The sequence below is a fragment of the Halichoeres trimaculatus genome, unplaced genomic scaffold (genome assembly GCF_033239565.1).
Source record: "Halichoeres trimaculatus isolate MK-OKI-2021-1 unplaced genomic scaffold, fHalTri1.1 fHalTri1_scaffold_6, whole genome shotgun sequence".
NCBI lineage: Eukaryota > Metazoa > Chordata > Actinopteri > Labriformes > Labridae > Halichoeres > Halichoeres trimaculatus.
Window position 1 is genome coordinate 16,738,844 of NW_027437184.1, and position 27,644 is coordinate 16,766,487.

General features: G+C 40.4%; 1 protein-coding gene across 1 annotated transcript; it reads right to left on the minus strand.

Annotated features, from left to right (window-relative positions):
• LOC141791364 (voltage-gated potassium channel subunit beta-2-like) lies at nucleotides 1–27,366 on the minus strand. The gene is made up of 14 exons (XM_074671766.1): nucleotides 25,857–27,366; nucleotides 9,242–9,285; nucleotides 9,118–9,155; nucleotides 8,765–8,844; nucleotides 8,565–8,609; nucleotides 8,027–8,071; nucleotides 7,899–7,942; nucleotides 5,761–5,847; nucleotides 5,523–5,608; nucleotides 5,287–5,407; nucleotides 5,101–5,195; nucleotides 4,837–4,957; nucleotides 4,254–4,342; nucleotides 1–4,094 (listed from the first exon to the last, which is right to left on the minus strand). Exons 1-14 carry the CDS (start codon nucleotides 26,186–26,188, stop codon nucleotides 4,005–4,007), a joined length of 1,317 nt encoding a protein of 438 aa, XP_074527867.1. The 5' UTR covers nucleotides 26,189–27,366; the 3' UTR covers nucleotides 1–4,004.
• Nucleotides 27,367–27,644: the final 278 nt, after the last annotated feature.

The following is a 27,644-nucleotide window of genomic DNA, read 5'->3' on the forward strand; positions in this document are numbered from 1 at the left end:
AATCTCTGTTGACATCAGTGCCCTTGGGTTCACAGCAGGAAGTACTTGAGGCTGCAAGCCTGATGCCTTATTAATACCATGAAAATCTCTGAGCGGGTGCACAAGCAGCATCCTGGCCTGATTTTGACGGAGCTCGACTCAAGGCTGGGGCTTTGCAAGTCTGAAAATGTGTTTATCTGCTGACCGTCTTCTTCTTTGTAGCTGTTTTTCATCACCTTGTTTCACCAGTTTCTTCACAGGGAGGATGATTCACGTGGTGAAACCTGTTTTTTCTCCGGCCATGTTGGCGGTGACACATCCAACGTTTTCTAGCACATATGATAATTTTTATTGCAGGGTGTCTTGCTGTGATACACACATATGTTCCAGCTATCACTCCGATGGCATTTGGGCAGAACCGCTAACAGTGTGGGCGTCACAGATGTTTTCTGCTTGTGGTAAGTATGTGTGTTGTGGTGTAGGCACTGCTCCTCACACAGCACACACACACTAACACACACAGTGCTGGACACAATACAGTTCTTGTGTCATCAATGTTAACAACCTAGGTACCATCATTGCCAGACAATTAAGAGGAAGTGAGATCTTTAAGTTTATGTCATGGGTTGGTGGGGCTGGTAGAAAAAGGATAAAGAAAATGGGGAATGGCAAATAGCATAATTCATCTCATGTCCTATAAATGATAAACCCACAATCTATACACCAAGTCATTACTTACAAAACCCCAAGTTATACCCTAGTGTATAATGTTCAGTACCAACTAGGCAGCTTGGTTTGTTTAGTATTTAAATATGCAATTATAAAATATGTTCTATGTCAAGAAATGCTGTTTTTCAACCTTAATTTTCTAAGCCCCCACAGGTATTTTGCAAATGTGGATCTTTGATACATAAAGAATGAATGGATGAACCTACAAAATAAACTGTCTCAAATGCAAAATTTGCAGGAGAGCTACAAGTTAAGCCCTGAAAATCTTTTTTTTTTCACACCATTAAATTTGGGAAGAAGTAATTTAAGTCTGCATGATTCCAAACAGTGTTCAGTGTGACATTTCAAAACCAGCTGTGCAAAGATGATAGATCATCAAGCTCTGAGTGCTAAACCTGGCTGGAAAAGAATGTATCACATTATATTCATGCATGCTACATACACCGAAGACATATATTACATTATTTCCAGGCTCCGCAGCCATTTTCTATAATTGCAGAAAAACCTTTTAAGTCCAAGACACTGGGAGGCAGGTCTGTTGTTGCAGCAGTGACACAAAGGAACATTAAGAGCCTCAGTGAGTCAAAAAAAAAAACAAAAAAAAAACGGAGCAGCCAGACATGTTCTGAGTTCAAGGTGGTTACTGCGTTTGATAAGCTTTTAAAGTGTGCTCCAAGGTGTGGGTGTTATCTCCACTTCATGTGCTTGTCAGCTGCTTTATCAGGGACTGTTTCATCACAACAAGGCTGGTGACTTAAAAAGCAACTGCATACGTTATAATAGCTTAAAACTTAAGACTTCAAGAATTAAAGTCATTCAACTGTGCGTGGGTCAGTCAACAATGGAATGTGACCACTGTGATGTTTAGTCTACATAAAAAGCCAGCACAGAACATCTAGGAATAGAGGAGATTATAAATTCTGAGCTTGAGGCATTATGGGTAATCATTACAGTTACAGTATTATTACAGTTAAACTTTTTGTTGAATAAGAGTATATCCGACACACCAACTGTAGTTGTTAGCTAGTGGATGATTAGTTAATAGAGGTTAGCTATCATTAGAGGTGTTTTAACATTTGATGCTAGCCTAGAGGGGAGTTAAGCTAATGTAGGAGTTTAGCTAGGGTGGCTATCATCTATGTTGGCTGTTAGCATAGCTTACAAAGTTAGGGTATATGTTCAGGTTATGTTTGAAGAGTAAATACAAACTCTTAACCGACCCAGACCAGTCTGCGTTTTTGATCAGATTCCTTTGTGTGAATTTGAACGGAAATGTTTGCGTCACCACTTAATGTACACAATGAGAAACCACTTTTGCTGCACTATGTGCATTGTCCCTTTTGGTGAAATCCCATAAGTTTGAGCCACAGACATGATGCATTCAGTGGGAGGAGTCTCTTCTTGCTTTTGGTTTCACTTTTGTTGCAAGACAGCAAAAAATATAAGTTATGCAGACAGTGTTACAGTTTCAGAGTTTGTTTGAGTTGCTCTGTGTACACTGGAGGCTACACTCAGTCGAGTTGTACATCATTAGAGTCACAAATCAGAGTAACATTTCAGATGCTTCATCAGGAATTCATCCATAGTTCATATATTTAACCCTCATCATTGCCAAACAGATATGAGCATATTTACAGTACCATGTCACCTTATACTCACTCAAATGACTTTTATGTATCAAAATACACCCCTCTCCAGAGCTTAGTGCTATTTTCGTGGGAAATCACATAGGGACGAATCCCCCCTTGACATTACAAAGTATTGAAATTAATACAAAACTAAAGGGAAAAGTCATGAAATGCACAGTATAAAATTAGATGTGCATGTGCAAGAATCACAAGAACAAATGATAAACAGAGAGAAAGTCCCAGAGAAATGAGCAGAGAAGCTGTATTTTTAGGCTTCCACAAAAAAAGTTACATTTGCTAAATCTTACCCCAAGTGACCTGTGGCAAGAGTAATATCACATTAGATAAACTCAGACTAAATCATGTAAGTCCTATTATTTAAAACTACTAGTTCACCACAGTGTCCAAATCTTTTTGTGAGATGCTCAGTTACTGTTTCACATAGTCCAACCGCCTCAAGCCTCTGATTTAGGAACAATGATGCTCTTTCCGAGATCTTGAAGATCATTCTATGAACATCTTTTGATACAGATTAGTTAGGACAATACAAAGGTTATAGTACGTCAGACGGACACACAGCCGTGTCTTCAGACTGCAGAGAGTCTTTAAAGCAAAGGTGCCCACCAGCACGGGTCCTGAATCAAACTGCCAGTGTAAAAAAATGGCTTACAAGGGCACTGCAAATCTACATAAGCCATTAAAGCCATGCCACATTTACGCCCTGTTAGGGCTATTCTCTCTTAAAGGGACATGCGCACAGTTTACAAACAGAGGAGGCGAAAAGACTGCTGAGAAAGCAGCAGGGTTGGGAAAGTTACTTTCAGACTTACCAGCTACTGACTCCTGATTGCCAATTTTACACTGTAACACGCAACATACTTCAATTCAAAAACATTTGTTTCACTTATCAATGCATCACGATAATTTCTTTCACACAGATTGTTTTGGGATTTTTTTGTGCTGAAATCAACTATTATTTCAGTACTTTCAGTAAAAATATGTGTGCCTTTTTTTTCAAAGCATGTGATCTTTTCTTTTTTTTTTTAAGCTTCACCACGCCAGATTAAGTCAGATCACTTTATCAATCCCACAAATACTCCATTGTTCCCAACCCTGTAAAGCAGTGAGCGTGGCAGACCAGTCACATGCACACTATGGGAAATGTTAGGCTAGACACATGAGTACTAACCTTTGGCTCTCTGGCTGCTGGGTACTAAACATCATACAGAATAACTGGCAGCTGCAAGGGGAGGAGACTCACATGTCCTATAAAAGCACCGTTCACACAGTAAAGTTGCATTTTGAGATGGGTTTTCTTTTTTCACTTGAAGTAAATAAAGTCAAATCTGTGTTTGAACAGTTATAGATCTGCCAGTCTCTCTTGGTCAGAGACCTGTCACTCTAACCACCTCTGCAGAAATAATTAGTCTGTGAACTATCGGCAGTGAGAAATATATGACCAAATTTTTTTCTTCACACGTTTGAGAGATCTTTTTTTTTCATACATGATACAATGTACTGCGCAAAATGGATCTGCGCACATACTGGAAGCATAATGTAGCTGAGGACATGCAAGTTGTTGAGTATACAGCAGAGCAAAAAGCAATGTTTCCCAATGTCATAGTCTTCCACATCTCGAAACATCATCAGTCACTCAGATTTGCATCTTCAGGCGCGTAGTTCTTTCTTAGAGTGTGGTTTATTTCCCAGCAGGGCGTCAATCTCAGCAATGGTTTGTGGGGTCATTTGAGATAAAATCTGCAAGGAAAAAGTGAGAAACATAACAAGTTATGATACAATGTTATTTTAAGTTAGGACAACTTGCAGTGTACGCAAAGTGACATCATATCTGTTGGCTATTACAGCTGCAGCTTACAGTATGTCAGGCAAATTAGTGATGTAAGAAAAATAACCTACCCGGAGGGCACCCAGGTTCTCCAGGAGCTGGTCTGTGTTGGAAACACCCAGTAGGACTGAACTGACACCCTCGCTGCGAAGACACCAGGCTGAGAGAAAAGATAGTGTAATTCAGGCTCACTTTAGATACATACAAATTGAGTTTACAAAAGTTATTTACTGATTTCTTTTGTGCAGGAACCAGATCACATACATCTGTTTGAAATTCAAGCTTAAAATTTATCCAAAGAGTAAATTTTAGAGAAATAAAGGCACTCATAGAAAAGGTGGAATTCCTTTGTTCATTTGTCAATTTCACAGACAATTCATGTTAGTTTATTTTTATACATGGATAATACACGCCTGCTTAATTTCCTCGGAAAAAAAGGTATATTAAATAAAGGGTTTGAATTAATTTTTTTCCATTTAAGTGTCCTGTTTTCCCTACTTTTTCAACAGTTTTATGACTTGAAAGGTACAACAAAAGTATCTGAAATTTGAATTAATCTTCCACTTTGTTCTCTGGTCACATCACAATCAAACCAACAAAGAAAATGTGTATCTATAGATACATGCGTGTTAATGTCTTTAGCCAGGGTTGTACCTATGGCTAACTGTGCAGCAGTGCAGCCCAGTCTATCTGCCAGTAGATGGAGCTCCTTGATTTTAGCGAGCTGCCTCCGGCCCTCCTCACTGTTCACTCTCTCCTTCAGCCATTGGTATCCCTTCATCAGGAAGAAAATGAAGAAAAGCATTGACACGGGGCTGATTTCTCACTGCAGTACCCCGCTCATCAGGGAGAGAATTACACTGAGGCTGATTTTCTGCAGGAAATATCCCAGAGGAGGGTCTGTAAATTCAAACTGACCTTCATCGCAGCTCTAGAGCACTCTGGTACACCATCCGTGTACTTCCCTGTGATTAATCCACAAGCTAGGGGAGACCAGGTCATCGCTCCAACACCTGAAGGAGTAGAATAGAAGCAGACATTAGAATGAAGCCCCAATTAAAAAATCTGAAGCAAATTAGAGCTGTGAGCCTGAGGATGTCTGACCGATCTTGTGGTAGAGCTCAGGAAGCTGCACCTCCACTTTATCCCTCTGGAAGTAGTGATACTCTGCCTGCTCACACACAGGTGGGATCAGGTTGAACTGGCGCGCTACTGAATACGCCTCCTGATGCCGAACAAAGAAACACAGTGTCATGGTTACAGAACAGCATTTAAAGCCATAAACCTGCACCGCTGCATTTGTAACAGTGATCGTCTCTGAATGTAAAATCAGCACTCACCATGATTTCCATGGCGCTCCAGCGTGAAGTTCCCCAGTACATTGCCATACCCTGGTTTATTACAAACGTCATGGCTCGCACAATCTCTGCAAATCACAGTATTTACATGCATTTATTAGTTTTAGAAAGACAGAAGAAAAAAAAAACAAGCAACATCTATACTACTATACTACTGTGACCACTGCATGATGCCCTCATACACATGTTAAAATGACTGACCAAAAAAACTTAAACTGACCTTCCATGGGACTGTTGACATCATTTCTGTTAGCAAAAACGATGTCCACGTATTCTAGCTGCAGTCTTGATAAGGATCCTCTTAAACCTGCCATAAGCAGACAGAAGCGGTGATCAACAAATGACAACATGCAGACAGCTCTGTGCAGTAGTACTCAAAAACAGCTGTACTCCAAATGGCTCATGTGAGCATGCTAATGGTGGTTAGCAGTAAAGAATCACAGTGTTTAACAACGTGCAACACAGCTTTGATCAAATCAAAAGTCTCATGACAATAACGTTGAAACAGTCATTTAAAGTCCTCAGCAAATGTCCGGCCCAAGGCCTTACTTTAATTAGACAAACTCAGACGATGACTCTAAACAAGACCTTTGGGTTGTTATTCACAAGCAGAGCTGATTACTAAGTGGCTGGAACATCGGTCATCCTAAGATGTTTTTTCCACTGAAGTTTCGTCTCTTTGTTCCCCGATCTGACCCCCTGTGCTTTTGTCTTCCTTCATCACAGACAAAAGGCAGAGTTTAGCTAGTGTCCGATCAATACTCATTGGAACATTTTATCTTAATAGAGCTCACAGTACATTTTTGTTCTTGCTCTGTACTTTTATAGGTACCGACTGAATTCTGTTCGTAGTACTGAGTACTGATTCATGAAAAATCAAAAGGTACTAAGTTTAGGTACCTAAACACAGCCTTGTGACTGTGATAGAGTGGCAGAGTAGGCGGTTTTCCATGCTGGACATGAACACAGCATTGCCTGCTTATATATCGAAGAATAGATATATTGAAAATTGAAGAGCTTTAAAATTTTATTATTAAACAAATTAATATTTATTACCACATAAATGCACACAAAAGTACTGAAAATTAGTACCATTGAGTACCGATACCAATTGCCAGGCACCAGGTATTGTTTCAAATGTGAAAGGTACCCACCCCTATCTATGGTATAGTTTAATTCTTTGGCTGTTATAAATTATAGTGATCGATTTTATTTTAAGACATTTTAATCTTTTCACTGTGGTTAATTACTCTAAATAACCAACTTGAACATTTCAGGGTCATCTATCAATCCCTCACAACTCAGCGTTTGTTTAGGGCTAAACTAATGTACTGTGAGGAAAAGATGATTTGATACTGAAATCACCATAAACTGAATCAGAAAAGGTATTTGTATTTTATTAAATCTGAAAGTGAATGATAAGTAAACACATTTAAGTTTGGTTACAAACCCCTTCATGCCTGTTGTCGCAAATTTGCATACCCTGTCAGGTCTTGATGCAGCTGAAATGAGTTTTGTATCTCATAATTACCCATTGATTCATATTCTACACATACCAAAGATCAGATTCACTATGTCACAATATATTGGCCAGGGGATGGACTTCTCATGTCTATATCTATAATATAACTTATTTATTACTATTGTGTGTACTTGGCTCAAATTTACAATCTCCACTGAATTTGACATCTTTAACAATGCATAAACACATAAAAACAATCTACTTTTATAGTAGTTAATTCAGGCAGTGAGGGGTTAAATATATAAATCTGAATGGGTCTATTTCAGCCCGATCTCACTGCTAGTCTTCAAATACAGACAGCTCTTTCATCAGCCCAAGGTGTCAAAGATAGTCCAGGGGGACCTTTGCAGGGTTATTTCTGAAAGCTGTGAAAGTATACAGTGATACAAACATATTCACTGTTGACCTCTTCTAACATGTTGACTTGTTTTAAAGTAACATAACATGAGATGACAATGCAGTGAAAAGACATGCATGAACTTCAATGTAGGTTTGCTATCACCATTTAAAGCCACACATAATCTTTTTTATGAGTTTTGGTGCCATAAAAAAAACAATGTCAATCATTAGCATGTGGCAAAAGTCATATAACTGGAAACGTTGAAAAGCTTTCTTCTCAGTATGTGGCTGACATGGCTTTTGTTACACCTTAAAGCTTCAAAATGATCTTTTCTTTTTTTATAAATTGGGCTTTCCCTGTCTGATTACATGTACCGATTGATAAACCTAAGTTTCGTTGTGTGGTCATAACCTTGAATCTTCCTATCAAGTAATGAGAGTTTATGAATTAATCTCAGGTACCTCATTGCTAAAAGAACAAAGACATGATACTCTACCTTCTATGATGTGCTTTCTGGAGAGTCCTCTCTCTGTCTCTGCTCTGAGAAGAGATGAAAATGCACATGATTGATGTTCCGCTCAAATAATTATTGCAAGAATAAAAGTATTTGAGAGTTGTACTTACTGGCCTCCCCAATAAATCTTTGTTGTGATAACAAAACTTGAGCGCCTGGAAAGGACACAAGATGGTTTGTTTAGGAGAGCTGTTAGACCTAACAAATGTTCTTATTTCTTTTACTTACACTTCACAAACAGGAACAGTTTTCCTCCTGCCTGCACGTAAACAGGCTAAGATCTTAAGTTCTCTTTTTTGGTCATAACTTACCTCTTTATTATTCCACAGATCAAAAATATCTCAACTATTCCCATACTGTTGTGTGATCTGGGACTTTATTTTCACACGGTATCATTTTTATCCTTTTATAGGCTTTTTGAGGCTAAAGCTCCTCATTTATCAAAAAAAAAAGTATGGATATCCCTTGAGATATTTTAATAGCATGCCTTTTCAACAGCAACAAATCATTTGGAAATGCAGTGCATTTAAGGAAAGGAAAGGAAGGAGTTGTCAGGATTTATCAAACATTCAAGAATATTTCTATGATTTAAAAGACAAACATTTTTTGACTACATCTAAGACTGTTAAAGGAAATAGGTAATTTTACCTCCATCCTTTTTTCTTGATAATGTTCCCCAGAGTGATTTCAGCTCTGTGGAAAATCAGAGAATTTATTTTCCAAGGTTAAATTCAGGTCTCTGAAAAACAAATTAAAACATACAGGGATTGTCTGGCTGTATCAAAAGATTTGATCCTTGAGCATGGATGGAAATACGTCTAGAACAGAAATAAAAGTTTGAACCTGACCTTCCAGAGGCGTACACCTCTGCTGTGTCAAACAAGTTCACTCCGTTCTCATACGCTATGGCCATCAGGTTCTCAGCCATCTGTGAGAAGACAAAAATGGAGACTGAGAGAGGCAAGCAAAGGATAAATTACAATTACCCGGGGTTGGCTTTGGAGGGCACTGTGCAGGAAGGACAATATAGAAGATCTCAAAGAGCTACTATAGCTCTCAGGAATAAGCTCTGTGGGATTTTCAAACGTACCGCCAATTTATAGCAGTGAGATTTACATGCTGCAGAGGGTGTTTTTAACAGAAGAAAAACAAGTGAATGTGTTGGGGAATCTTACAAAAAGACAGAAAAGAGAATCCTCACCTCATCAGAGATCTGTGATCCGAATGTCACCCAGGTGCCTGAATGAGAGTGAGACCCAGAGGTTTGTTTTATTTTGAAGGCCTCAAACAGAGATGAATATTTTCCTCCCTTTAAACCAACTCACCTAGCCCGAGGCAAGAAACACGCAGGCCTGACTTCCCCAGGTTCCTGTAAGAAATGAGAGAGAGGACAGAGGCTCAGCATGAGGAAGAGTCAGTATGAGGGATCATAAACGTCATCATAAACAATCCTGCATGATCAGAAGACTTGGTTACCCATTCTCTGGTTGAACTGAGTACTTCAGAGAGATAGATTTTATAAATAACATTTACGACCATATGTCAAAATAAGATGCGTCATTTTGGATAAAATTTCCAGTTTTGGGTGCTGGTTTGACTGGTGTTGGATTGCCTTCCCAATGTCCAGAGACCATATGCAAAGTCCTTAAAGCTACTTTGTGTGGCTTCCTTCTCTTTTCACTATTTCCTCCTCTATCCACTCTCATATCCTCTCAATAAAGGCACCACACACCCAAAAAAGTAACAGCATCAGTATTCACACTTTGCATTCATTTCAATAATGTAAAACACAATGAATGGCTGAGTTTAATGGTTCTACTGTTGGTACTTTGTAAATTGTATATTGAAGAAACTGTACTATGCAGATAAGGTCCAAAATTAATGGGTGATTTAACAAATTTTGTTCCTTTTGGCACACCATAGTCAAGCTGCTTTGGCATCGTCTTGTTTCCTGCTGCCATTGTGATGGAACGTAACAACAAGGGATGGGTATCTTTTGCATTTGAAACGATACAGTACTGATGCCCTGTACCTGGCAATCGGTACCGGTACTCAACAGTACCCACTTTTGTTACTTTTTTGTGTTTGTGTGGTACAGAATATCAATTTGTTTGATAATATATTTTTTTCTCAATCTAACAAGTTTATTCTTAAATATATAACCTTGTAGTGCTGTGTTCATGTCCAGCATGGAAAATCACCTACTCTTTCACTCCCTCACAGTCACAAGGATGTGTTCAGGTACCTAAACATTGTAACTTCTGATTTTACATGAATCGGTACCCGGTACTTTTGACAGAATTTGGTCGGTACCTATAAAAGTACCTTACTCTGTACCCATTCCTAGTAACAAGCAGTCAAAGTTTTGCTCAAAAGCAATATGGGAAGGTGGAATTACAATATCACTGAGGCACTTCAAGTATGAGCTACTACCTATGAGCTAAGCATACAGGTGCAGCAAACCAGACCGATGTCTGCAGGCATCTACACACAAGAGTGAATTAGAGAAACGGATTTCGCTAACTAAGTGGAAACTGACTGCAGACCAGTCTATGTTGAGGAAGAACTGTGTGTTTCCCAGGTTAGCATGTATTGCCTTGAATTGTAAATATGAACCTGATGCTTAATAATGAAAATCCAAACGTGATTAAATGTGTGATTGAGAATAAAAACATTAATCAGTGGGCAGCCTTTATTTTAACATCAGTGTACTGGTCCTTTAACTCATTAGGTTCATTGCTAAGGGGGAATTTTTGTAAAGCATCCAAGCAAAACTTAACAACGCTTGAATTAGAACAGAATGAAAAGGTGGGGTTTTAAATGGACCATGAACAGATAAAAACTCACATGCACACACACAAAAGAAGAAAACTGTAACAAATTAAGATGCAATAAAAATGGCCTATGACAACATAAAAACACTAAATGTGAGCGTAACATGCTCCCATATTACTCCTGGATGTAAACACTTCTTCTACAACTGCTGCTGCGTGAGAGTCTTTCTCGCCTCCGGTCCAATGACTGCCTATGTTAATTATTTCTGAATAGTCAACCTTTTTCTCCTTCCTGTGTTAACAGTTCAGGGTGCTACAGTGGGTCAGTGAAACAGCTGGAGGGAACGAAGCTGGGCTTAAAAAGCTCAGGCTAAAGCCCTTTTTGGTCTGTGTGGTAAAACAGACAAAAATATTCCATACGCCAAAGAGGAGTCCATTACCCAACATGCCACATCTGATTATCCACACAGCTGAATTTTGATGGGTGAGCTGATGGGAGAGACAGGGAGCTGTTTTTCTGACCATGAGAGCATGTATGGCTGAAAATGATGTGGGCTTCATTCTCGCTCTCCTCCTCCTCCTCCTCCTCCTCCTCCTCCTCCTCCTCCTCCTCCTCCTCCTCCTCCTCTATGTGTGCTCACCCCCATTCTAATTAGCCGGGGAGCCAGCTGGAGAGGAGCAGAGGAGCTGCAGTACAACTCGCTGCTCGCCGTCTTTTCATCTCCTCGCCTCTCCCCACTCTCTGCCTGCCTGTCTGCCTGTGTCCGCCACAAATAGCCAAATGCAGAAAGACAGACTGTCAGAGCATTTCGACTCAGTCCAACGAGTCCTGCTTTTATTTTCCCTGGTCTATTTTTAATGCCTGACCCGAGCTATTTTTAGATCTTGCATATGTAAGCATTTGTGTCCCACTGTGTATGAGCGTTTTGTGTTTGTGTATGCGCGCGTGTGCGTGTGTGTTCATATGTGTGCTGCGTGTGGGTGTGAAGCACAATGTTCGCGTCCTTTTCTTTAACTCTGTCAAAATAGTAACACAGGTGGAGGGTCAGGGATGCCACACACAGCAGATGGTTTGATGATGATGATGATGATTCCTTGTTTGGTTATCTGGCTAGATGCCATTCAACGTTTGTTGACCAATCACAGCTTGGCCTGCTTTTACAATGGCTTTGAACACTTGGAGTAAACAGGAATGAGGCTCATGGGAGAGGATACTCTTCAAAACCCTTTTTTTCCTCCACCCCTTTCAGTCTTTTATGTTTTACGCTTGTTTTTTTTCTCTCTGATTTTTGTTTGTGACAGCTGCCAAATAATGCCTTTCTTTTGCCACAACTTCAGCCAGAGGAGGAGGAAACTGATTTTTTTCCCCTAGCAACATATGACAAGGTTAGGAATGCATAAAAATATTCCCTGCTAATCAAAGCACATTCAAGGGAACCACTGTGCCAGCACACTAAAGACAAATATAAATGACATAGCTGACAATTTAGCACCAGAAATTTGAATTTAGTCATTATGATATACATAATGTTTAAGTGGATACAGCTATTCAGGGGAGGTTTTTGAGATTAATTATCATTTTATGTATTCCACTTTACATCTTCATCCTGTACCAAAAGGCTATCATTTATACTAAATGTGATTTAACGTTCTAAGTTAATCCTAAATCCAGCAACCTTAGTCGCACAACAGGACACACACCTCCCTTTAAAATTGCACCATGAAGAAAACCAGAGAGGTAATGCGTGACATCTAAACATGAGTCAGCACCAGGAGAATGTCAAGCACTCAGCAGCATCTACAACACAAATTCACACTTTCTGCTTTTGTGTGTGCTGGTATATGATGTGCTTTTCCAAGATGGAGCATAAGAGCAGGAGGACGACAAACTGACATGTTTGGTTAACGTGTGTATCAGCATATCTTTATGGGAGTAAATTAGGGACCTGCAAGCATCAAGGGCTGAGTGTATTGATTGATGTGCAACATAAATTACAATTTGTTGTGTGTCTGTGTCTGTGAGTGTATGTATGTGTGTGTGTATCCAGGCAAAGAAGGATTGTATTGTTTGTGTGTGTGTGTGTGTGTGACAACTGGCCGCCCCCTCCCTGCTCTCAACTCCAGCGCTCTCTGCAGTGCTGCAGTCTGCTAAATTACTATCAGTGAGTCTGGAGAGACACATGCTCGCTCTTTTCCTCTCACTATTGCTTTCACGACAGCATCTCCCACACACACACTGACACACACACACACACACTCACACGCACACACGCATGCATGTACATAGACACTCAGTCTGTGTTTCTTTACGCTGATTTTGGAGATGATGTAAGAAAACCAACAGTCTAAGCTGTGCAGGCATCATCGAGGCCGCTCCATGCTATCAAGTGAATATTCACGCTTGATGTGAATCTCACTCCAACACAGGCACAGATCTGCATACGCTCATGCATGAATGCACTCATGAGCCGGGCACACAGAAACGCACAGAAACACAGATGCTGTCTCTCTGTAGATCCTTCATAAATAGGCCTCCCTGTGTTTTCTTCTCTTCTTTCTCTCTCAACATAAATCACAAAATCCAAACAAGGTGATTACAGCGACCCGGCTGCTCAACACATTATTAATGGAGGAGGGAAGAAGAGGGGGGCAGTACAGGTGCTCTGTCACAGTGTAGTCAGCATTTTAACCCGTGCTGACATTTACAGTTAGTTTTCACCTGAGACAGGAGGGAGACTCTCTGTACAGATGGCGAGGTGCAAATGATGGAGGCTTTTTCCTGCAGTTGTCACAAAATGCCACACACATGCTGAGCAGGCTGTTCTCCAGAGGGGAGCACACCTATATTAATAACACTCGCATCAGTATCTGAGTGTGACTGTGCGTGTGTGTAACTGTGTGTGTGCTTATACAGGCAGTTCCTGTGCAACAACTGTGGGAAGGTGGTCGACTGTCTGTTCCTTTTTAATAATGCTGTGTACACTGTCTCAGAGTGATAAAGGATCATTTCACTCAAACAAAATTTTCTCTTCCAGTGCAGAGATTATTGCGTATGCTTCAAAGTAATGTTTTAAAGCTACAAAAGAAACTATTTCCTCAGTAGTTTCACAAAAGACAATGTAGAGTGTTTTTAAGGCTTAATTGAAAAAAAAATGAGCATAGTTCAGGCAGGCCACACTTCAAGCCTGGCAGAACATCAGCTGCTCCCAACACCAGCTCCTAAAAGCTGAGAGCTCAGCTGATTTCATCTACCAAAGAAATGGACAAAAAGCACAATTGTTGTTCTATTTTAACTGCTTTAGCCTTATTACTCTTGCTGCTTCCCCTGAAAACCACTTTGCCACCCTGCCTCCACTCCGGCACCTCCTTTAAAGCTGTGTCTCAATTACCTGAGTCATGCATTCTCACTGATGCCCACTTCTTAAAAAAATTAGAAATAATTTATAATCTTAATTTCATTGATAAAAGAAGTTGTCTTATAACACTGCAGGTCCAATCGATGTTCTATTACTTAACTCTGTAAAGCAAGACTCATCTAAAAAAGCCAAAAAATTATACTTTTTGGAACTGAGATGTTTATTAACCCTTTTAATAAAATAAAATAAAATAAAATAAAATAATGTTATTGTTTTGTTTAGGATTTTTTTTTTTTTTGGGGGGGGGGGGGGGGGGGGGGGGATTTTCAGGTGGTTTTGGCCAATTTTTCATCAAGGTGCTGTCTTTAACACAGAAAATACTTATTTTGAAAAAAGTAGTAACAATTTAGATGTCATTCTTACCCCAACTTTCTGAAACTTGCAATGATTTTCATGATGAAAGTGTGTGGATAATTTAACAAGCGCAGCCATTCTGAAAAGGGTAAAAATACAGCTCAGCTGCCTAAAGTGGTGTGATTATCCTCAAAGGGGTACAATACTTTATCATGTATTTATTATTTATTTTTTATTTTATTTTATTTGTTTACACTCTAAAAGGCTTTTAAGGAAAACATCAATCGTGTTGATAAGACAGAAGGCTTTTGGACTCATGTATCAAATATGAAACGTGTGGTGTTATAGGGTTAAAGCTCCAGTGAGGAATTTTCCGTTTGTGTCAAATTTTTAGCGGTGGAAAAACTAATATTTTTTAATAAACAGGCTGGTCTTATCCTGTACGTGTTCAAGTTATGTTTTCTAGCTGAACAACAACAAAAAAAATCCTCTCGTCGATTGTAACTATAAAATGAATTTACTGGTCAGACACTCAATCCCATGCATCATTTACAGATGTTAAAAACTACTTTAGAGAAATTGTTCATCTGCTTGCGTATGTTCCTGTATGGTCATGAAGGCCATAAAGAGGCCTCATTGTTCAATCCAGACTGTTTCATAACCAGTGAAAAACTCCCTACAGGAGCTTTAAAAAAACTCAACATTGTTGCATCATGAGAAAGTACTGAAACAAACCAAACTGGTGAGCCACTGTGACCCACAACATAGGGAGAGAAATTCCTCCATTTCTGTTGAGTGTAAGGGGAAATATCAGATGTAACATGACAAAGACAAAACTTTCTCTAATACCTGATGCCACCATAGGTGATTAAAAGTATTATTAACTCTTAGGGGGAAGAAACCAGAGTAAATTTGAGAGTGCTCTGATTTAGCTATTATTAATTAATTAGGCTAAAGAAAAGACTTTTCCAGTAATGTGATGTTTTTAAAAATGGTTGTGAAAGTAGGTCTGTTCTAATTATAAAATACACACACACACAGTGAGAGGAGCAAATGAAGAAGCCCTCCGACAAAAACGATCTCTCCCACTCTCACTGACACAAACTCTGCTCTGCTTCAGTGTGGGATATCCTCTTCTAACACTTAATAATTCTCACATCAACTGAAGTTCAGATTTTTCACTGACCAGAGACTACACCAGCTTACATTCAAGTCACTGACCTTTTCCTGCTGGTGCAAATGTTAACATTAATACATTTGATAATTGTGCTTTTAAAAAGGATTTGGGTGTAAGACGTGAAGTGAAGATGAAAAAAACAGAACAATTTCTCATCTCCCTGTGTTCAGAGTTTTTTTTAAGTGATTTTCAATGTTTGAAAAAGGTCAATTCATGGTACTGCTGCCTGCAGATCTGTTTTATATCTACAGGGACCAGGTAGAAAAGGAGCATAAAGACACGTCATTGTCCTTCAGAACTGACAAATTTGGCCTGATGAAGAGCTCAAGAGATTTTGTAATACTACAGTGAGTTTACCATGGTGTATTTAAACATTCTTTAACATCTTGGCTATTCTTCAGCTTCGGCACAGTAATACTTCTTATCTTGTGAATCTTCTAGTAGAAGAACTTTACGGATGTTGAGTGAATTTCAAAGCCTCCTTGGAATTGACAAAATTCAATTTCAGCAACCACAATTCACATAATTTCCAACTTCACAGATTTGAGATCATACAGCAGATACTTTTGGAGCACTACATGCTGACTCTCTTATTAATCTGTGCGTCTGCTCTTACGTAAGGCCATGCAGTGATGACTCTGTGTCTGCCTGCGGAGAGTATTTGACTTTGACTTTGACTAGACGGCCCGTCCAGAGGACGTGGCGTGGGTTGTCTGGCCCTGATTATGATGCTCGGGGTTCAGGACGAGCCTGCTGATTAAAGCGGCCGCTGATTCCATCCGCAGACACATATTGACTAATGTAAGCCTGATTAAACACCACTGACCCTGCAGTCTCTGCACATTTAGGAAAGATGAAGTCATCCGCTCTGTACACAAGTTCGGAAATCTATTGAAGGTCTTACATGCAGGAAAACAAATGTTTCAGGCATTGTGTAGCTCCATGATGTAGTGTTATTGTTATCACTTTTCAGTATAAATGAGAAAGTGGAAATTTATAAAAAGTTCAGGGTTTTGCATTTGATCCGATGTGTTGTTGCTAAGAGGCAGACTGAAATCAAGCAAGCTAAAATGCAGAGTGACTCTGCTTTAAACTTGTTGCAGCACTTCAAAGTGATGTCACTGATTCGTTCAGTCAACTGGAAACTTGAAAACCCAGAGAGAGAAGAGCTGAAAGTCAAGGTTGTTCCTCTTCCTCTCTGATTCACAAACCATTTGTTTCTAATTATAATTTGGAATAACTATATGAGTCAAAGCGACTCAATTATCACGTAATTAACATTCATGATGAGCCACTCTGTGAAGTCCATATTTTATCGCTGTTTGGGATTCATTCTAAATTAAATACACATGCTGTCCATAGGGTTTTGTGAATGTGGGAATAAGCTGGTGGCTCATTTTTCCACAGTTTTTAGAGTGCCATGTAAGAGGCAACTCTCAAGGAACAAAAAGGAACAAATTATTAAATGAAGGATGAAAAGATGTTGAACAAAGGAGCAGTAACAATTGGCATACAGTGAGTGGTATGCCTGGGCTCTCATCACTATCTCCCCAAAGGGCAAGAGTCCTCATTGAAGTGGTTACTGGTGTCATCCCAACCATGACTTTTTGCTGCTTATCTTCTCCCACTCTCTACTCCCCACCTTTTCTTTCTCTCCTCAGCTGTCCTACATAATAAAGGCAAAAAAAAACATATAATTGACTGACCCCCATTTATCTATAAGGCTTGGCAGGGTTCATGGGTACAAACAACTCCATCATTACTTCATCAAGTGCTGAGAGTTTCAGGGTTCAGCCTTTCAAATCTCACGGCTTAAGTGTGCTCTGTTAGAGAACAGCACCTCTCTGCAGCGTTGAATGTCAGGACACTTCAAACCTTGATGCAAATGCAAATACAGCAGCCTCGTGCCCTCGCTCAGCATGAGCCTGAATATTAACGGTTATTCTCTACGCAGTATTTCGCTTCCTGCTGTATCAACTTTAATTGGTCTTTCTATTTCTGATGGTGAAACACTGTGTATTTTTTAACCCATCTTTGCATTTTACTCAACTACTTTTTTTAGCAGTTGTGTCATAGCCTGAGAACCAGATGAATCAGCAACTCAAGTTTTATTTGGTTTGGCAGATGCCTCTGGTCCCTCTTCAGTTCATACAGATTTTCATACGGACGGATGCAGGTCAGGCCAACAACATCAAGCAGTTATATTTGGTGTCTTCAAGTGTTGTTGTGCGAGTTCAAAATCCACCAAGATGGTTGCTTTTAAATGATTTTTCATACTAAAGCTCTTGTGTGTTATTTATTTTTATTTTCATTTTTTGCTGGTATTGACTAAGCCTGACATAAATACTGAATCCTCACAAAAACAAACAGTCATAATTTTAATGCTTTTAACCACTGCAGCACAAGAAGAAGCTGTCATTTCAGAAAATTTACAACAAGCTAAATAAACAGCCTGAGCAAACTTTCCCAGTGTGTGATACATTTGACTTTTAAGAGACATAAAGCAGACTATTTATGTTAGAAACACACCTGGTTATGTACGACACAATCTCTGCAAACACAGAAGAACATTTTGCCTACTGGGGGAGGCAAAAAACGCACAAACTAAAGGTTTCTCACTGGAGCTTTTGATTTTTTCTAAAAATGTTGACTACTCTTTCAGCCACACCAAATATATGTTTTATTTCAACAAACACTTTATGAACTAGGTGTGAAAACTAGATACCTAACCCAGCAGTGTCATGCTAGCTTACATCACATGATTTGTTCTTCTGGTTAGTTATATCACCCAGTAGAAAATTGGTTAATCAAAGTGTCTACTTTAAGCTTACTATAGGTCACATGATGAAGGCATAACAGTGTTAAATGTTACTGTAATAAAAGGTGTTGCCTTGCCTTGAAATTGTGGTTTCACAAGGCAGTATTCTTTGCTTGTGGTTGGCTCAGGAACTTTTGTCCAGCTCTTGCCAAAAATCCTAAATATTGCATGTTCTGATGAAAACCACAAGGTATAAATCAAAGTTTGGTTGCTAGGCGCCGCTCTGTTGGCTATGGCTACCTTTTGCAGCAGCTCTCTCTTCTTTGTCTGTTTCTTGTAATTTTTTCGTCTCTTTTTCGTAATCTTTGTATTTGGAGTGGATCATTACTTTGTATGGCTCGTTTGTTGGTCATGGACACCAAACTTTTTGTGGCTCCAGTGATATTTTTACTACTTTTTCTCCCGTGTTTGTCTGGAGATCCTACATGTAACCATGGCTGCATTGTTTACACAAGAACTCAGCTGTTAGCAGCCTATAGCATATCAGTGCTAACTGGTGTAAGGCCTGATGTCTTGTGCTAACCCAGCAACAGAGGGAATACCAGAGGGCAGAGTAGCATCATGCTATTCACAGACATGGCTAACAGAGCTAACACCAGACACCAACGCCACAATGAAAGAACTTCACCTGCTGTAAGCGGACAGGATCCAGGAGACAGAGATGGAGCATGACTGAAGAAGCTCAGTCCTGGACCCTGTGGAGGTATACACTTTCTCACTTTTGTTTTCCTGATTGCTGTTGTGACTTCAATTTTGTTGTACTTGTATGAATGAAAAGAAAGATCTATTCTATTCTGAAGTTCTGGAAAAGCAAGGGTGTGACTGCGAGATCTGGTCATAACATTTAAAAAAAAATCAATAAATAAATTAAAAAAACTTAAAACAAACTTACAGAAGCTGAACCAACAATGACAGGTATTTAATTGTTGTTTTTTGTGATTAGCTTATCTAAGTTAGAGGATTTTTGAAGCTATGAAGGCTCCTCTATGGCAAGAATAAAAAATGCCGACTCTACCTGAGGCCACGAGGCTGCAAGAGGATGTTCAGCATCAGAGTTAGATCTTAAGATCAATACTGCTCTCACGTCTGTCCATTAAAAATGAAGAAACCAAGCAGCCTTTTAGCTGAGGGGGAAAACGGTGAGCCTGGCACTGTCACTGATTTAAAAAAAAAAAAACCTGCCTCTGTCCCATGATTATTTACTCCTTACAGAAACTCAGGTTGTGTGCTGGACAATTTCTTGGTCAGGCTGCTTTATTGACTGGTGTCTTCCAGGAAACGTGTGAAGCATCCAACTTTATTCCAAGCAAAGCTAGCGTGAAGCTCCTTTATCACTTAATATTGGTCATAAACACCTGCTTCTGTAACAAAAAGAACGTTGAACAACTGCTTTATGTTACCTAAAGTCTTAAAATGAACCAAAGTCATGTGTTCTTCAGAGCTACAGACTCTCTAATCTCACATATTGTTTGGCAGTTTTATGTCTCTCACTCATGCATTAATTAGCTGCATCCAGCTGCATCCAAAGTGTCCTAAGGCCATAAGATTATGACAATCCTTGAGAAAATGTCCAACAGAAGTGAATAGATCTCGAGTTTAAACTACACCTGATCTGCTTATGGTGTGGCTGTTTAAAAGAGAAGACCTGGAAACCATAGGAACGGCCAATTGCTGAGTTACAGACTCTGCCTGAGTGACTTTTAGTCTCACCTCTCCACAGGTCTACTAAAAAAAGACTTTCATTTTTGCTAACACTAGGTCTAAAAATATCCTACATGGATAGATATCAGAACCAATATTCTATCTCTTACAGGTGTATCTGAATACGTTAGAACATGGTGGAGAAGTGAATTTATTTCAGCAGTTCAATTCAAAAAGCTGGCTGTTCACTGAGTGCTGTATCCAAGCACAATACTGGAAAGTTGAGTAAAAGATAAAGATGTGGAAGAAACTGATGCACACGCAACAAAGATAACCACAGCATTGGGAAGGACTGTCAAACAAAACCCATTCAAGAATTTGAGGGAACTTCACAAGGAGTGGACTGAAGCTAGAGTCAGTGCATCAAGAGATATATCAAGGATTACAACGGTCCCATTCCTCGTGTCAGGCCACTCCTGAACCACGGAGAACATCAGAGGTGTCTTGCCTGGGCTACAGAGAAGAAGAGGAACTGGACTGCTCAGCGGTCCAAAGTCCGCTTTTCTGATTAAAGTAACATTTGCATTTCATCTGAAAATCAAGGACCCAGACTCAAGAGTAAGAGGACACCAAATCCAAAGTACTTGAAGTCCAGAGTAAAGTTTCCACAGTCAGTGATGTTTTTGGGACGACCAGGAAACTTAAGGGGCACTTCATGCTTCCATCTACTGACAAGCTTTGAGGAGATGCTGACTTCATTTTGCAGCAGGACTTCGCACCTCTCCACACAGCCAAAACTACCAAAAGCTGGTTAAACAGTAGTGATATTACTGTGCTTGATTGTCCAGCAAACTCACTGGACCTGAGCCCCATGGAGAATCTATGAGGTACTGTCAAGAGGAAGATGAGAGACATTGGACCCAGTAACACAGACGAGCTGAAGACCACTTTCAAAGTAACCTGGGCTTCACTAACACCTGAGCAGCGCCTCCATGCCACAACATGTTGACGCCGCGATTCATGCCAAAGTAGCCACAACCAAGTAGGCTGCTGAATACATATAAATGAACATAATTTTCAAGACCAACATTTCTATATTGAAAACATTGTTATTATTTTTATGTAAAATTCTAGTTTTTTGAGATACTGAATTTCAGGTATTTATGAACTGTGAGCCGTAATCATCATAATAAATATAAACTAGAAAAGCATTCAGAGAGCGCAGACCTCCGCCAAGAATATTGTGATTGTCACGCAATGCTCAAGTCCTACTTTAATGTTATACTCCCTTTCAGCAGACTGTCTGCTACAATTTGGTGTTAGTTTCAGGTTTGTACAATATTTTGTTACCAGACAGTGTTGAAAATGATGATGACCCAGTACATATTTAATATTCTGGATTTCAGTTTCCAGAATATTGCCAGAGTCTTGATCCTACTTCTACGTCTGTCAGAAATTATTGTCTTCTATTGTTTTGCAAAGCAATAAAACCATTTATTGTGGAGTTTTATACACATATGGTGAAAACAGCCCTATCTCACGTTGATAACGAATCTTTTAAGAAAGTCCTTGATCCAGATGGTGATCTGGATCACCTCCAAAATGTAATCACTTTTTCTTTATCCCATTTTGAACATTTCCTAAAAATGTCATCAAGATCTGTTCTTTACTTTTTGAGTGATGTTCACAAACAAACAAATAAATGCTTCAAATGCTTTAAACTATGTGTACAGAACATTGATAGTATATGATTCTCACTTTTTGAACTGAGTTACTGAAACAATTAACTTTTCCATGATATTCCAGTTTACTGAGATGCACATCTTTGTATTAGGAAACCAATTTTTATGACTGAGAGGTTTGAATTAATCTTTTAGTTGTCACAATACTATTTCACAGCCAAAGCAGTCACAGCACTGTACCGAAAAAAAATCACATGACTAAATGCCACGGCCTACCTCTATTTTATGTATTACCTTTTTGAAAACACAAAGCTGTAAATACAGCCTCTAAAAAAGACCATTACATTTTTGTTTACAGAGGTCACACAATGGTTAACTTTTCATTGTCACACACATTTATAAATACATACATTTGCAGATTCAGAGGCAGAGTCTGCTCCAGTGCTCTATGAAATGTTCACATTGGTTTGTTAAATGAAATAGGAAAGAATTTCACGAACTCAGGAAAAAGACGATTAAGTGAAAAAAGCATCTAACTCGGATGATGTTGGGGCAGGAGGATATCAGCAGGAGGCTCATGGGAGTGATAATTGCAGCAGGTGTATTTGTCTGTGACCTGCTGGTGCGTGATGAATCCTCAGGTTAATTAGAAAGTGTGAGGAATTAGAAAACATGCAGTCAAACAGAGGGAATTTACTGTTAGTGATGGGTGCCATCTGGATATTAGAATTCACATGAGATCAAGTTCAGACCTCTGCTCTGTTGTGTTTTTCATTCAGCCGCCACTAATGTCGTGTAGAGTAATCTCCAGCATTTACGCTCTGCAGGGACACACAGATTCGTTCATTCAGTGTGAGGATATGTTTTATGTCCTGCTTCCGTTTCCTGACAGGCTGAATGTGTCAACAGTGTAAAATGGAGAATGTGCAACCACAGAGCAGCCATCAGTAGGCTCTGTGGCCAGCTAGTGTGGTGGTGATGGTGGTTTGGTGCTGGTTTGAGTGGACTCAGTTGCAGAGAGAACTAATAGACGACAGCACTGCCACTGATTAAGGGAACAAGACTGGCAAAAATTAAAGGCAATGCCTGGGGTGTTGCCCCTGGCAACTGGCAACCATATGCTGTGTGGACTTATTGTGTCGCTGCACTCCTTATTAGTGACCCTTTTCCAGATACATCAGAAGAACTAGAATAAGTCAAGCCAATCAGAAGTGTGCAGGAGATTCTGAAAGGAAGAAAAAGACGAAGTGGAGGGATCCAGATTTCTTTATGTGCCCTGATTCCTTTTTAAACATCCTATTAAATGAAAACTAAATTGTCTGAGGAGAATGGCTGCAATTCAATCAACCTGATTACCAGGAAAACAGGTCATTAAAACTCTCCTCCCAGTTATTGAATTTTACATGTCTTAATGAAGGAAACAGAGGGTATGTTATGGTCCTACACATTCTGGATGGTGTCTTGTTTTTTTGCATGCACATTTATATAACTATGCATTATTTTCCACTGCTGCAAGCTATCCTCTGTGAGTGGAGGCAGCATGAACAGCCAGCCTCACCAGGCTGGAGCTCTCATCCATCAAGGTGAACTGAAATCTTCACAATAAAGCATAAATTACATTCTTTCCTTGCTTTTTATCTCCTCTGTGTTTTTATCCCCTACATTATGACTCAGACTTGGTGTGCAACAATGGTTTCTGTGCGTGAGACACTCTGCTGCAGCGCTATATTATGAACATTAAATGCTTTTAAAGCCTCCAAGAAAAGCCTGGTGTCCCGGGGTGATTTTAGGTAAGCTGTTATTGGAGGCAGGCTTTTTATTAATCTGTGGTGAGGAGCAAAAGGCCAAGGTGAAATCTGCATAAAACACATAAGCCTTTGGCAACACTCCTATATGCATACAGTCTGTTATGCTGTGATAACATTATGGCTGTTAGGTATGGATTATATAAGCGTTTTTACATCAGCTAGTGTAAGCATTTTTATGAGTAAATGTCATGATTTTTATAATGTCAGTAAAATCACTGCTGTGTGAGCACTCACTGAGCTGCTTTACATCTGAGCTAATGGACACATAGGCAGACTGCATAGCAGGGGCGGGTCCAGACTGTTGTGAGTGGGGGGGCTTCATGCATGGGCGGCATGTCTGTGCACCCTCACATCTGAATTATATGTACTGAAATAATAGCAAAACAATATTACAATAAAACCATTTGTGTTTTAAACAATCATATCTATTTGACATTAAGTCAGAGACTGACTTTTGTAAGACAAAACAACAAGGTAACAACCTCTCCGCTGATTCTTTAAGGTCTCTAAAAAATAATTATAATCATTGCATTAAGTGTCAAAGAAATGAAAAGTGCCTCAAAAGCAGAGTCAGACTCAAGTTTCAACTGATCCTGAAGAGTATAAATACTGGTCTAAAAATCGCTAACACTTTTAGCTGACATTATACCCAACACTATTAACACACAATGATTCAGTGTTAATGTCCATTAATAAGTTTCCCAAACCAAAAGATTTATGGAGTAGAGTCAGAGAACTGCAATAGTGTGTTGACTGGTGCACATTGTTCCAAGCTTGATACAAAAAAGGCAACTTGACTTGAAGTTTTTCTCTCCTTTGAAAGCCTCCCAAACAGATTGGTGCACATAGCAAGAAAGTATCAGCCTCTACGGGTCATCAGTCTGCCAGTGAGTCATATGAGGTGGTCAGCATAGTTGTAGTGTCCTTGGTCACCTGTTAAAGGTGCAGTCGTTAACCTGGAGCCGTTTACACAACAACGGTTTTAGGGTGAAACGCAAAAGTTTTGTTGACTTTCAGTCTCGCATTTACACGGAAACAGCGTTTCAGCCGACCTACAACACAAACTTTTGAAAATGGCCTCCAGAGTGGGATTTTTCTGAAACACTGCCGACACTGTCACCGTGTAAACAGTAAGCCGGCATTTTCAGTGGAAACGCTGATGTCACACTCTGCTTCACGAGAGAGCATACAACAGGATAACAGTACCGTTGTTACGATCGTCGCGAACTACCGCGTTGTGTCTGTGTTGCTGAATCTGCTGAATCTGCTGACTGTCTTCATACAAAATGTGCATCTGTTGCTCCACTTTTGAACTCAGTATTCCCCAGTACACCTGATGATCAGCTCAACTCCACTTCGGTGGAGATCTCCCAAAAGTTGCTTCTGGACAATACAGTTATAGCACCACCTGCAGGCCTGGCATGCTTACTACAGCGTTTTCAGTCCCTCAGCGTTTCCGTGTAAACAAAGATTTTTTTCACTGCGTTTTCACTGTGTTTAAGCGTTTGCAGATGAAACGTTGTCGTGTTAACAGGGCCTGAGATTTGATTGGGTCACGTGATCCCTGGTGGAAATGTGGTCTTAACTTCTTGACAGAGAATTTGAAATTGCACATTTTTTTTAGCAAAGTGTTGTCTGGGGCCAGCCCTTCTGTTAAAGGAAGGTTGTTCAAGTTTAACATGGACAGTTTCCTTGATGCCCAACCACACACCAACTATCTCAAACATCTATGCAGTTTTGAGTTGTCTATCCAAGAAGTTACTCATGCCACTCCAACAATTCACAGGAACCAGGTTGATGATCATGATTACATCAAACAAAGATGAATAAAGACTAACGACTTCCAGTAACTCAATGAAAGACTCTGTAAATGACTCAGTGGGTATTTTCAGCTCTGTACACCAGTCTGGTCAAATCTCAAGAAGCATGCCATAGAAGAAGCAAGGTGTTTTCATGAACCCTACTAAGTCTACTTGCCTTCTTCGGATCAAGCTCAGAATTACCAAGTCCATTCATTTAAATGGGAAGCTCTGTGATATCGGATGTGTGCAGAATAATCCCTTGGTCTGAAATCCCTAATGAAGCTGATACACTTAAGAATGGTGACAGTTTAAGCCAACTTTTTATTAGAGAGCTCAGTAGCAAGAGAGTGAAACAAGTCTTGGCAGGTGGAGCTTCATGATTGGTTAATAACTTCACCTGCCGGCTCATCTCAGGTCTACTGTTTGCCTCTGGAGCTCAGTGTGAAACTCTAGAACCTGACAGATAATCTACAGGTCAGAAGTGATCAATGTGAAACCTTGACACTCCAGCTTCTTCTCCACCCTCACCTGTACTTCATGCTCGTGTGCCTCCCAATGGCCTCCTTCATGTGGGCATGACCCTGGGGAGCTTGTCGGGTCCCAGATCCGTCCCTCGTCTTGACTGATCCTTGGGAGATGTAGTTGCCATTACTCCCCTGTCCACTTCCACCTCCTCCGCCGCCTCCTCCTCCACCACTTCCACCTCCTCCACTGCCACCTCCTCCTCCTCCTCCACCCCCACCTCCTCCCCCTACTCCCCCACTGCTCCCCCCTGGAGGAGGAGCAGTGCGAAGGCCACAGAGCCGGTCTTCACTGCGACTCTTAAGGTTGTGCTCGGTGCAGGCGAAGGACACCTGCATCCTGACCCTGGTTTCCTGTGTCTCTTATTTTGTAGGCAGGTGGTGGGCTTGTAGTGGAGTCACAGAAGCAGTATTGTCTGTAAAGTGTTGGTGCTGCTGTGACAAAGCAGTGCTGCTCATATACAGGTTTCAGACAGGGCAGGTCAGAGATTTTGGCTGATGGCTGGAGGGAGCAGGCAGGAGTCCAGTCTCTAACATGACACACACAGAGCGACCGTCTGCTCCAGCTCCTGTCTAGTGATGCAAACCTGGCAAAGGGCTTGTAGAGTTTTCACACTCGCAAGATGCATTAGGGCTCCTCTCCAAAAACCATCAGGAAGCTTGTAATGCTCACAGCAGTCCTCAGACGGGGATTTGGGGATGTGACAGGTCTGGGAAAGCCCCGCACACCTCAACAGTGCAATGACAGATAGATGGTTCTTCCCTGGAGACTGCTGGCCTTCTCGCACATACATGCACAGGCTCGTATGGCTTATGTTGGCTGGTAAAGCACTTGATATCTGTCTTCTCTTCAGCTGAGGAGGTTGGTGGTGTCTGCCTGGAGCTGAGGAGCTCCGGAGTGTGCCGCAGCAATGACACAATCACAGCTACAGGCATCCTCGCACCCAGCGTCGAAATAAGAAGGCATTTTCTTTTTCTCTTTTTTAATGTCGCAAAAAAGGGCTGAAGAACTCAATTTTACATTGCCTAGGCGAGGTTGAGATGATGCGAATTCACACAGTCATACCCTGCCGATGCATCGTCGCCCAGCAGCCTCACGCAGTATCAATTTGATGCATGAGAAGGAGATGAGAGAGAAAAAGCAACAATTTCAAGCGCAAAAACGTAGAGGATGCAGCGCGTAAAGTGCTTCACACGTACCGTCAACAGCTGTGCAGCTCTTCCGTTATTCGACTGCATCTCACGGTGCACCGATTAGAAAAAATTGCCGGCATCCTGGCTCCAAAAGCAGAAACAGAGAAACAGGGAGCGGACGGATCAAGCGCTCGATGCGGCGTCTTCTCTCTCATTCAGCTGAATTTAAAAAATAATCTTCTTCTTCCCCTTCTTTTTCTCTCCTCAGGTTTCAGAAATGTTCACGACACACAAGCAATGTGGGGGTTTGGAGACTCACTCTGTGTGTGTGAGTGTGTGTGTGTGTCTCCCTCTCTCTCTCTCTCTCTCTCGGGTGTGATCTCTACATTTTTCATCACACCAGTGTACACACATCTCATCTCATCGTCATATTATGGTATAGAGCTTACGCGCACACACTCAGACGCTGCTGGCCTTTCAGACTCCAGGAACATTGTGTATGCACCAGATTTTTTAGCACCCCAAAGGTCTGGTGTCACATTTATTTTCCTTTAACTTCTCTTTTACGTTTCCCCTTACTGCTAGCGGTGATCTCTGCTCCACCACACCCATGTTTCCAAGTTAAAACAGTCATTTTCTGAGTTACTATCTATGTTAAATC